This window comes from Musa acuminata, chromosome BXJ2-1 (assembly GCF_036884655.1).
Source record: "Musa acuminata AAA Group cultivar baxijiao chromosome BXJ2-1, Cavendish_Baxijiao_AAA, whole genome shotgun sequence".
NCBI classification, from domain to species: domain Eukaryota; kingdom Viridiplantae; phylum Streptophyta; class Magnoliopsida; order Zingiberales; family Musaceae; genus Musa; species Musa acuminata.
Genome location: NC_088338.1, coordinates 1,470,608 through 1,483,855, shown reverse-complemented (window position 1 = coordinate 1,483,855; position 13,248 = coordinate 1,470,608). Strand labels below are relative to the sequence as shown.

The 13,248-nt window shown below is 36.2% G+C and overlaps 1 protein-coding gene across 2 annotated transcripts in view; it reads right to left on the bottom strand.

Moving 5' to 3' along the window:
* Window positions 1-1,052: 1,052 nt before the first annotated feature.
* The window catches only part of LOC103988118 (calcium permeable stress-gated cation channel 1), a 28,733-nt gene continuing 16,537 nt past the window's right edge, over window positions 1,053-13,248 (bottom strand). For both annotated transcript variants that reach the window (XM_065092013.1, XM_065092015.1), the window contains exons 10-12: window positions 10,105-10,429; window positions 6,232-6,465; window positions 1,053-1,737 (exon numbers count right to left, since the gene is read on the bottom strand). In XM_065092013.1, coding sequence (XP_064948085.1) covers window positions 1,480-1,737; window positions 6,232-6,465; window positions 10,105-10,429 — 817 coding nt within the window. In that variant the 3' untranslated portion in view covers window positions 1,053-1,479. The remainder of the gene's footprint in view (window positions 1,738-6,231; window positions 6,466-10,104; window positions 10,430-13,248) is intronic.

Here is a 13,248-nt window from a genome sequence, read left to right as displayed (position 1 = left end):
CTCTCTCTCTCTCTCTCTCTCCTTCCGTCTTTGATTGGGAAGCGACTAATTACTTAGTTATTTTTATTTTTAATATTTTGATCCGTATATTTTTAAAAATTATATTGAGATTTTTATACTTATGAAATTAAAATAACGAGATCTCTATATGATTAAAAATATAATTTTATAGAATTAAAAATGAAAAGAGAGATTTTGTTGGAACAACGACATTAATCTTAAGTATAAGAATTTTATTGTAACTTTTAAAAATATAAAGATCGGGATACTAAAAGTAACTAATTACATAGGATAATCTATAATTAATCCTAAATTATAAAAAAATTAACTAATTATTTTATATTATGATGGCAAAGATTATTCTGTTCTTATTCTTTTTGTTAATTGCTAGAAAACTTAGATGGTTAGGGTGATGAACTTACTGATTTGATTTTAGAAAATGCAAACCTATAGCTTCTTACAAAATAACTTCAATATATAGATAGACTGTGACACATAGATAGTTATCGACACCTCATCAATATTTCGATAGATATATTACGATTTTCAAATCAACATCCCACCCCTCATCTAATCGACCTTGCGGAATTAGCCATGTCATATAAATGGAAAGTTGATTCCATCAATCTTTACCGTATGATCGAAAAAAAAAGCATAATTATTTCTGATATTTTATCTTGACATCCAATACAATAATCTCATACTGCACTAATAAAAAGACCCCTCAGGTATATTCTTTGACATCTGAACTATTCCATGACGCTTACATCCATATAGATTTGATAATGATCAAATCCTCTGAATAAAACACTGACTTAAGTATCGAATAAACCTTGTCAAGTATGTCCTCAATGCAGTTTTGCTAAGTCTTAACTTTGAACTTTTCCTTCACCCAACACCATATCACTCAGATGCAAAAGAGTACATCGATTCGAACCAAATCAACATCCACGTGGAAGAACCTAAATCTAACTTAACACCACCCAAAACAGAAAAAACAAATTATAGTGAAGAATTACCACTAATATGGACATGTGGCAACACTATATATATTAGCAGAAATTAAGGATTTGAAACCATCATCTTATTATACTAGTCGAGTGTCCACAATTTTGTTCGAGTCTGTATTCATCGAAAAAAAATCCAACATAGTATTAGAGTTTGTGATAGAAAGATAAATCGGATGACTTTGACTTGGTTGAAAGCAAGCCATGCTACTGAAACAAATGGGCCAATTACAACAGGAGACCTTTGTAAAGCTGTGTTTGAAGTGAAGATTAACCACATGATAACATAACTTTTGTGAACGAGTGAAGTGTCCGTATCCATCCTGATCTGAGTAGCTGAATCCACAGTGTGCATTGAGTTGGATCTATCTTCAGCATATCAAATTGAGGAGATCAAATATATCACACCCCTTCAATTCACTCCTCGTGATGCTAATGTACAGGGGAATTAGGAGTGAATATCCATTATATATTATAGCTCTTCTTTGGCAATGTCAGGAAGAGAAGGAGAAGATGAACCATTATATTTACTGGGAACTGGTGTGTTCTTCCGGGATTGGCGCTTCGTGGGCACTAAGACATTCTCACATTCTTGTTCCCCATCATCCGAAAAGCTATCGTCATCCTCACCATCTTTAAATACTGGGTGTACATATGTATTCAGGAGGTATGCTCGCAAGTCTAGGTTAGGTTCCCTGGCACGCTCTAATGTATCTTTCATCATTGCTTCCTGCAAGTGAAAGAGCACAAGATGTAAGAGGACAATCATACTAACAGATGCCTGATTTTTCATTTTAAATCTACTCTAGCAACATAAAGTAGAATAGTTATCTCATAGAATTTCAGCGTCCAAGTATGGATGCAGGCTATGCTATTAACCAAAAATGATAATCTAATCTACATTTCTGTCAGTCTAGATCGAATTTCCACTAAAATGTACATTTTTGGAATTTTATACCTGAATTAGTTGTTAATGTTTGTATGAAAATAACATAATCAAAGCTATATATTAAGCTAGAGTGGCCATCACTTGAAGTGTCACCATGATTGCCAATACATACACTTCGAATATATTGGTCATGGCAGAGGAATAAGGCTACAGTAACATTTGACTAGTGGAATCCCTGGTGTTGCCATATAAACAAGAGCCCTTTAAAAATTGAACAAGCTTTTGAAGGCATAGTTGGATGCTAGGAAAATCCAAAGGTACACAAGTAATATTTACTATGTTTGGAGTAATCTCATATGCACAAGAATATAAGATACAAACATTTGGTCGATCCATCTCAATTCAAGCATGGAAATAGCGGTAGCAATGCTAGTGTTGCTAGTCCATCCTAGTTCAACAAGTCTTTTAGTATCAGACAAGCTAGTGATGATTTAGCATGCGATGCTCATGAGATAGGCACAAGTGCTAGTATGAGGTGACTAGCACCATCCCAACCCCAAGAAGGAGGCATCAAGCGTTTCTACAGTTTTTCGATAAGAGATTGACAGCTGATATTTGATCTTGATCCCATGGCATTCCCCTTTTAGATTGGGAATGGACCATGATGCATTTCTATTATGGCACAAGTGCTCGGATGAGCACCATCCCAACCCGAAGAAGGGGCATCAAGTGTTTCTTTAGTTTTTTTTTTGGTGTTTCTTTAGTTTTTCGATAAGAGATTGATGTCTGATATTTGATCTTGATCCCATGGCATTCCCCTTTCAGATTGCAAATGGACCATGACTATTATAAGAAAAAGAGGATATAGGTAAGGCAACCACTGCTTGTACAATTTCAACTGCATCTATCACCCATCCTAGCTCAGGATGTGAATTACAGATTCATCATGTAAACCACTTAGAAACATGAACCCAAGATACAACCTCTTCCTTCATATGAGATCACTAAGGTGTATCTTGATGATGAGGTCGAGTAAATTCACAGAAGGATCAAAATCTTCAAGTAGTGGGCCCTTAACAATACCTACACATGCAACAGCAGGTCCATTGATGCATCATAATCAAATTTAACATCCAAGGATACATATAGGATCTGATGGACACTGTAATTGATGATATTGGAGAGAACTAATATTATATAAGTGGTGTCTAAAAATAACACTAATTTCAAGAAGGCCAATAAATAGTTGGTGAACATTTGTATCTTTTCTAGACAAAGACACTGGCAATATCCTACCTTGAAGAGGATAGCAATTTGGACTAGGATTCTTAATTTCGATGTGTACCGCCCGGTACGGGCGCTATGCATCGAGAGGATATTGATATGCGGACTGCCCTCCATCGGGCGGCACCAAGGTGTACCAACAGGTACCGTCTCGGATTTCGACTATTACCAAGGCATACCGATCGGTACGCCCTAGCGTGATAGATGAAGATATTTTTAAGGTTATGGTACCGAGCTTTGCTCGGTACATCGGTACGAACTGGTATTCAAAACCATGGTATGCAGTACCGAATGGTATCGCCCGGTACGGGCGGTACGTACCGGTCCGACGACATACCGGTACACGGACCGCCCGATATCGCTACAGTGCTACAATGCTATACTGTAGCAGTGCTACAGTGCTACAGTAATGAAGAAAATATATAAAATTATTCGGTACACTAGGGTGTACCGCTCAATACACCGATACCGTACCATACCGAGCCAACCTCGAAACACCGGTACGGTACGGTATTGCATACCTTGTTCAAAACCCTGATTTGGACACAACATGTCACTCATTTCACCTATAATGATAACTAGATGCATACTTGTTCAAAGATTCACAGAAGAGAAAATTTTGTGGCTTGATACCACTCAATTTACTACTTAATCTCCTTATATTCCATTTAGCCAAGAAAAATAGAATCAATAATATATTTACATTAAGTAATTGGTCTAGCTCTCACTTTAAGGGCTTATATAAAAGAAGTATCATCGGAATCATACTTTATCCTCCGTATTTCTAGGATGTAATAGTTGAAATCATTATCATTAAGCACATGGAATAGGTGCCATAAATGGCTACACTACTTTATATTAACTCCAAGCAAATTAGGGCGGGACACCTAGATCTAAGGTCTTCCCCAATATCATTGATTGGATATATGATACTCAAATGTACATGAAGCTTCACATGATAGGTAAAATAATAATAATTTCATTCCTTTATACTTTATATAACTATAACCAGTTCACAGTGGTCCAGTCTAGTTCGTGATGTAGGGCTGCAATGCAACTTCTTGCAAAGAGTCTCGAGTCTGCTCTCCGCCCATCACCACTCACACACCTGTTGTCAGTTGCCTGTTGCTGCAAGCACTCCCACCGTCCACTCCAATAGACCTCCTCTTCTTCCTCTTTCATCTTCTTCCTTTCTTTTTCTTCTTCTTTAAATTTCTCCCAGTGATTTAAAAAGCGCTAGGCGCCAAAAGGCGTCAAGGTTCAAAAACGCCCGAGGTGCTAGGCGCTCGCCCGAGCGAAGCGAGACGCTAAAATATAAAAATATATAATATAATTAATAAATATAATTATTTAAAATTTTAAATAAAAATATGCTATTAAATTAAGAAAATCTAAGATACAAAATCACAATGTCGCATTAACAAAAAGTTTCAAATAAATAAAAATTAACAATATTAAAATCAAAATAATATATTATTAATCTATTAATAGTATTAAAAATTAATCATTTCAAATAAACTTAATAATATTAACAGTATATAGTATATGTATACTGTTAAAAGGAAGTGTAAAGGGGTGCTGAGCCTGCTGACTGAGAAAAGAGGAAGCGGCAGCGGCGGCAGCAGCGAGCAGCGGGAGGCGGGAGCGGCAACAGCGGTAGTGTTTGCGAGCAGCGGCAGCGGGAGCAGGAGTGGGAGCGGGAGCAGGCGTGGCGAGCAGCGGGAGGCGCGAGCGGCAGCATTTGCGAGCAGCGACAGCGTTTGCGAGCAGCGGGATCGAGAAAGGGATCGGGATCGACAGCAGCGAGGGTTAGGGTTCGGTTGTCACTTATATCAGTTTTAGTTGGTTTGATTGAACCAACTAACCATCATAGACCGAACCAGGACCGAACCAGACCTAAAATCCTGGTTCGATCACCTTGGTTAACCCGGGCGCTCGCCCGAAGCGCCCAATGCCTGGGCTCGGGCGAGTGCCCAGGCGGCGCCTGTTTGAAGCACTCCGCTTGGGAGATTAGCGAGGCGCTCGGGCCTCGCCTCACCCGAGCGCCTAGATGAGCGCCCGAGCGCCTTTTAAAATCGCTGCTTCCTCCCCTCCTATTGCTCCCATAACATTATCATGGTATGTTTAGACATAGTGTGTTGGAACCGAACAGACCAATACTGATATGGCTATGGACAAAGACAGAGTAACTGAATTTAAATTCCTTGGATCAAGTTTTGTAATTTTGCATGAGCCACCCATACCGGATGGCACGTAACCACCCTTTTTTGAGAGTAACCATATGCCTTTCTTTTTCCTTTTTTTCGGTTTTCCAAGGATCATTTAGGGAATGTAGTCCACTGAAAATATTAGAGAGGGTGACATTTTTTTTATAAACTAGTTAAAGAAACAACAAGCTCAATGTATCAATTATTTCACGAGAAGGGGGTAATCAACCCTATCTACAGTAAGATTCACCTAGGGAGTGATTCGTCATTAGAGATTATGTCAAAGAAGGCTAAGAACAGGTTAGTACATTTTCATTCTTTTACTTAACTTTCATCTTCTTTTTCTTTTTGTTTTCATTTATCCTTTTCCTTTATCATGCATCTTACTTGTGTCTGCATGGATCCATATTGCACCATAGAAATAGCAAGTGCCACAACATATTGGGTTTCACATCGTCAACATTTCAAACATTAGTTTTTCAATTGGCATCAAGAATGTATATATAGATATTATTTTTGGATTAGTCTCAATTATTTTATGCACGAATACCAAAATTTATGTCATTCTCAACATTACATGGATAACATTTTTCCCATTACTTCAAAAGCCATGTGAGATTACACTGTAAATGGAGATGATGTGTAATGGTTAGAGCAAGTTCTGCTTAAAGAAACTTCAATCTCGTAGTTTCTAATTAGCACTACAATTTTACCACCTATACTAAGATTCGACACAATTTGATAATCTTAAATTGTGCCATGTGTTTTCAACTCAAAATAAGCTGCGGAAACGAGATATGGAACAAGATCCACATAATTTACAAAAAAATGAATAAAGGATTACCTGGAGTGGAAATTTAACAAATGCAGGTTCATATCGATTCTTGCAGAACCTATGAAACCATATAGTCAACACAGGAAGAACTAGTAGCAAAGGTGTTGAATTTACAGCATGCTTTGTACTTAAAAGACCAAGTAGAAGCAGCTGGGAAATAATTAGAGCAGTAATAATGCGGCGATGAACATCGGGCCAAAATGCTGCCCCACTTTCATATTCTTGATTGTAGACATTTATAATCTGTATCATGAGAAAATTTTCATCAGAAACAAAATACTGGAATTCTTAGATGTAACATATAAGATGGACAAGAAAGTAAAGGAATCATGAATATGACTATTACAGCAGTAGGTTAGCAATTATCGATTTCAAATAAGATAGCACAAACAAAATACAAGTTATTTGATGGAAAAGGAAGCAAATAAATGAATATGATCGTTGCAGCAATACATTAAAAAAAGCTAGGAGAAATACGCTAGTTTGGAAACCTACTCTGGAGACTGCATGTGTCAGAGTCCCTCTTTTATCCATGCAGTGTCTCTTTCACTAATGTTTACTTCTCCAACAATTACATGTTTAGAAGTCACTTTCCATGAAGAATTGTCCTCTATTTAGGAAAAATGAGAACAAAATAGAAAGCATGATGAAAATAAGGAAGGAACCAACTAATTGTAGTTGAATACTTCGTAAAACTACTGTAGAGTCTAGCCTTTAGGACCATTTTATACCAATGAACTCGATTATGAAAATCAACATTTAATTTTCTCCACACTTAATGTATGAACATTAAAAAGCATTTGGCACATAGGGTTTTCTGAATTTGTGATGAATATCCAAAAGATTTTCAATTATTCAGTGTGTTTGTGAAATTAGGACAGTGAGCTGGCATTTTTTTTTGCATTTTTTACTTTAACTAAAAAAAGAAAAGTGTAGATTTGGTTTAGCATTATATATATAATGCTTTCTTTGATCTATGATTAAATCTGAAAAGTTCAAGGAAAATGAAATCATGTGCAGCTGGGCACCTTTTAGAAAACCTAGAAAGAATATTTCCAAAAGAATGTCTAATTGACAGAGAAATTATATCATACATAACATAGGAAAACCTACAAGATTCACCGAGGAATACTAACAAAGCTATGCCCTACAAAACTCGTGATAGGTAAGATCCCCTGGTACACAAATAAATTAGTGTATCGGAATATATTGAGTAACCAAAGCCATAATATATAAAATTGTAACGTTGACATTAGTTTATTAAGATTTAAACTCCAAGTTATTGCAATTTACAATGGCAACTGAGAGGAGTGAGAAACACATGAATTAACTTACACAAATTACAAAGACAGTCTAGAAATCAACACAATTTTCTTTTTCAACTTTGCCGACTGATGCTAGCAATGATGTCTTCAACTTTTAGGCAAAACAAGTAGATTTAAGTTCAAGATAGGCAAGGGATTTAGCAGGAATGTAGAGGACTGGTTACAGTAATGTTTGAAAAGGAATTAAGAGTGAGAAAGTGGTGTATTCAGATGCAACAGCTACAGATATCACTGAATGTTTATTTTAGATTTGAGGTTCAGTCACAAAGTGAAAGAAGTACTGCAGTTTGCAGTGCTCTAATCCTGGCAGTCCTATTAAGTGGCATTTTAGGGCCTTTATGCCTCAGGAAAAGTTTGCAAGGTAGGAAGAGGTGAGAATGGTTTAGGGATTGAAGTAGGAAAGGTTTGACCTGCATATAGGGATAAAATTCTCAGGATTCAAGGCAAAATATATGAATAAAATCAAGAACGAAGATAGAATTTGTGTAAACAAGAGACTTGAGCTATAAGAACTAACTCAGCAAAGACTATGCTACAATCAAGGGAAAAAAAAGCAGAAAAATGTGAAAAATATAAATGAAGCCACAGCAGATGACAAGAAAAAGGAAATCAACTTGATTTCTATAGGCCCAACCAAATAAGTAACCGAAAAAGGTGCAAATTATCTTCCCTGTTGTGCTTTCACATGCAAACTCCATGGGGAGAGAGATCAAGATAATTTTTTGTATAAGCTCTATATATCACCCTTGGCCCTTTGCTAATAGCTCAATATATCACCCTTGTAACTAAAGCTTTAAGAAATGAAAATTAAATACATAAGAGAGTAACAACTAGATGTTACATGATACTGAGACATAACAGGTGACTTTTCACACAAAAGCAACGCTTTTGTCTTTTTTCCCATAAAAAGATCAATCAAGTTTAATCAATAAGATAAAAGAAACACGGGAATGAGAAGAGAATTTAATTATTTGATCATGTGGATTTTCATAAAAGAAAGGACAACAGAAAAAGAGGTTCTCTTTCAACAGTTGACTACATATTGAATAAGACAAGAAATACAGATAGACAAGGAAAACGATTAGACGACAGGTGATAACAAGATGAGATTTTGCCTTTCTGAAGTCCAATTTTACAGTCATTTTTAAACAGGAGTTTCTGGCCTAAATAGCCTGCAAAGAAGCATTCACGAGAGCAATTAAATTTCATAGATTAGGAACCATCCTTCAAATAATTTTGTTACTTTCCCACAAAAGGCTTGCTCTCTTAAGCTCAACCTGTTTTCTCCCAATATTTCAGGTGTTTGCTAAACAAGTACCTCCTTGTGATGGGTTTAAGTAATTAGTGTGCTGCAGTAATGACCAAGGTAGGCAATACCGAATGATACCGCCCGGTACGTACCGGTCCGATGGCATACCAGTACGCGGACCGCCCGCAACCGGGTGGAACGACTAAAAGCGCCCCGTATCGAACGATACGGGGTAATATTGGTAACAGTCAAAATTTCGACCGTTACCGCTCGGCACAACTCGGTAACGATCGAAATCGACCGTTACTGCACTGTAACAGTGCTACAGTGTTCTAACGATCAAATTGACCGTTATCGCACTGTAACAGTGCTACAATGCTCCATCGTATTATGGAGAATCATACGGGCAACAACAGTATGGTGATAGTTGGTCATTCTTCTCTGAGCAACATTATGATACAGAGTAGCAGATCAATAGCGAAAGTAGAAGCTCTGACATTCACCAATATATGCCTTAAGAGCTGTCTCGGACAAATATGATTCATGACGATCAGCACCATATTGATGCATCAATGGCATACAGTGTATCAATATACTATGTCATGGGATCAATTTCATGATTGGGTCTAACAAACATATCATATTGATATGCAGATGTATAGGATTGAGGACCTCGATCCACCACTCGTGGAGGTCCGTCGTTCATTATGGTGGTAGAATCAACAATCAGGTATATCTACATATGTGATTATTTAATTCATTTGAATTTTAGAGTTCATATTGTAACAAAATAGTCTAACAATTCAAATGATTTTTCTGTAAATATTTTAATATTTACAGAAGGATAATTCATAACGGACTGAAATACGAACCTTGAACAAGACTTCTTCAAAGCCCGAAAAAGATATGTGATACTATTCTTACCTAATTTACATTGATTTTGCTAAACTTATACTATTACTATATTTATTTCTAATTTAAAAACCCTATCCTAACTTTTTTCTTATTTTTAGGTATTTTCGGAGGGTTTTACACCCTAAATTAGGTGTATCGCTCGGTACACCGTACCAAGCCAGCCTCGAAACATCGGTACGATACGGTATTGCAGACCTTGGTAATAACGGACTTGTCCTGTGGGAACCACAAAGACCACTAATAAAGAACACACTTCACATAACCAAGCTTTAGACAACTATAAAGTAGTTAAACATTGAATCAAATATGCATGTACATCAATATAAGAAAATCCTTTTATGGAATATAATGCAACTCTAAGTCTGCAGGATCATAGATTACTAAGTTGCTCACCTGATGACGAAAGACAACAAATGCCAAGGCAAAGAAAATTATTATGAAAGGAAGCAAGAACGGTGTGACCACTGCATATACAAGACCAAGGAGAAAGTACAGCTGTATCTTAGGTTCAGATGAGGCAAAATCGATACTTCCAGGATCCATAGCTTCTTCCCTGTCTTTCTCAGTCTTCACCAGAAAAAAATTCTTCAAATGATATATTATTAAAGGTTTCAGTCTTAAGATCTCCCCAGCAATTCCAGCCCAACCATCAACCATGATGTAGGTAATGAAGAATGTTGCTTTCTGGGGAATAGATACACCTATTGTCCTTGGAATTCTACATAACAGGACAGTTTTAAATTATGAAGACTTCTTGATAAACAAAAAGAAGTTAGATCGAGTGAATAATTCAATGAAAGATTCAAAACTAGGAATAAAGCACAAGACAAAGATTCATATCAACAAGTCAATTTTCATAAGAGGTAAGAACTCTTATTTAATGTCAAATTTCTAATTTTTCTGGAACAGAAGTCTAGGAATAAAGCACAAGACAAATGTGTAATTACCAGAAAGAGAAACAATCTGGTAACTGGAAGTCTGGAACACTACCTATGTTGTGATTCATCTCAATTAAGGTTTATGATGCCCTTTCCAGTAGGTCATTAATCAGGTATTGTTATACTGCCATGTCATGCATTGTCATTGTGTCCATGACTATATTACATATGCTGGCAGGTAAGAAAACATTATCTATATTGTGATTCACCCATGGTAAAGGTGTCATGTGATGCTTCTTTTTCAGCAGTTCATCCGGTACTACTATTATCATGCCATTTCAAGCATTGTTATCAGATACCTGACTTTTTTCTATATGCTGCCATAATATGATAACTGGCACATCTTTGTATCATGTTTGTTAATCCTTAAGACAGAATGTACTTCAGTTAGTTCAGTATGACCAGAATCTTAATCCTTGGTTTTACCACAAGAAGCCAGCCATCTGATTTTCCAAAAGCATTAAATATTTACTAACAAAATCTAAAAGTGTTAGGGTGTCAAATGGATAAAATAAAAGTTGAAATGAAGAAAAATAAGAACCTAATAAATAAGATGTAACCAGGACAATGGTCAAGATATACTAGTAATAAAGAATAATTTATAAATGAATAAATAATACAAATGAACAGGATCATCGATATGCAATAAAAACAGAAAACTTTGATTTAAGTATTATAATTGCAGACCAAATATTAGCGACTTGTTAAAGACCTACACAATGTGAAAAACCCAAGATGTCATAAAACTTAAAATTATGATAATACAAACGAATAGGACGATGGATGACTATGTAACAAAATCGACCTTGATTTAAGGAGACAAATTTTGACCAGATACTAGCGACTTGTTAAAGTAATATACAATGTGAAAAACCCCAAGATATCCTAAAGCTTGAATATAATGGTGAATAAAGAGCTCCAATGTCACTAGAAGACAATTGTTCAAAACAACTATCATATCATAGACTGGAAGAGGAGAATAACTAGTTTCAAGAGGTCAAAATAGAAGTAGCTAAGGACCTAAATAGCATGGTAGTTGTTGCCCCAGTGCTCTGTTAACACAAGCTATGTTCACCATTGTGCCCAGACCAGTACAAAACGGGCAGCACATACCGGCCCAAGTGCTGACCGGTACATGGACCCCACCCTAATCCAATCCACCGTATTCAAGGGAAGTGGGAAACCCTACTTTCTCAATTCTCACGTGAGCGCTGCCTCGTGAGCATCACCTCTAATGCTATGATCAACAGTGACTTCCGCTTGTCGCGACCACAGTGCACCACCACATCTCAGGTAAGGTCTCTTCTCTTCCTCTTCCTCCTCTTTCCTCCACCACTTCCTCTTCTTCCCTCTTTCTTCCTCCTTCCTCTGCCATCCCTTCCTCTTCTCCCTTTTTTCTTCCTCTCCGAAATACTGATACTTACTAGTGTATCGATACAGGTGAGTGCGTGTCGTGCCGCCAGCCGATCGACACACTAGCTCAAATTGGTAAGGTGAACCTTGAACAAAAGTGTGTGAATAATAACAAAATGAGGGGAAAAAATATAAATAAAAAGAAAAGAATATGTAATGAGAAATTTTGTGTATAAGGACAGGCCTTCAATTCCGTGATGCACAAAAGATGGGTACTAGTCCAACCATCTTGTGTTGACTACACAGATCATTTTCCACCAATGGGCACTGTTAATCATACCATAAGTCAAACTAAGAGCTGCCATGCTATTCCTCATTATTTTTATTCTAATTTAATAAAACACATTTCCATCATATATCAAATTATCTTTTTCCTCTCTTGAGGCAAATATAAAGGTAAAAATATCATTTTCTCATCCTAAATAATTTACCTATTAAATGACTTAAAGAGTGACTTTATTTCCATCATTGCAGTCGGCAGCAAAGTTTTATATACTGATTTCAGTACCCTTGCCCAGATTCTTCTTAAACTAGTACATATTGGTTGAGATACTATGGTATGAGTTGGTACATCAATAAAAGGAGTACTAAAATTGCTTGAAATATTGGAACTAGCCAGTAAAATTTAGGCCAATAGACAAGTACATAATTGGGGTTAGTACAGCCAGTATACCACAATATTTAGAACTATGGCTTGCATTCTGTTTGTTTCTTTCTTTAAGATTAAAGAATTTTGTTTGCAATCTCAGTATCAATTTATACATACTTTTCGGCACAAGCCTGGAATAATTCACCTAAACTTAAAAGAATTGGTCCCCATCTAATCGTACATATTTGAAACTTCTTTCAGTATACCAATAAATACCTTGTGAAAAAATTTACTTGAGAAAAACACCTGACTTAGTTATTAAACTAAGAGACAACTCTATTTAGTCTGTATTTAAGAACATATTCCAGACCTAACCACAAATAGTTCTTAGCATGGGCAGAACATTTTATCAAGCGATTACAATATTTCATTAGGTTTACTAACAAAATAGTAGGAAATATTTTATAGGATGCTGATATATGAAATACAACTACAAAGAAACGCTTGATTGAACAATGTGTGTATATATACATTATATAAACTTATATTTGAAGGTAAATATCTTTATATATATACACACACAACAAGGCATATTAG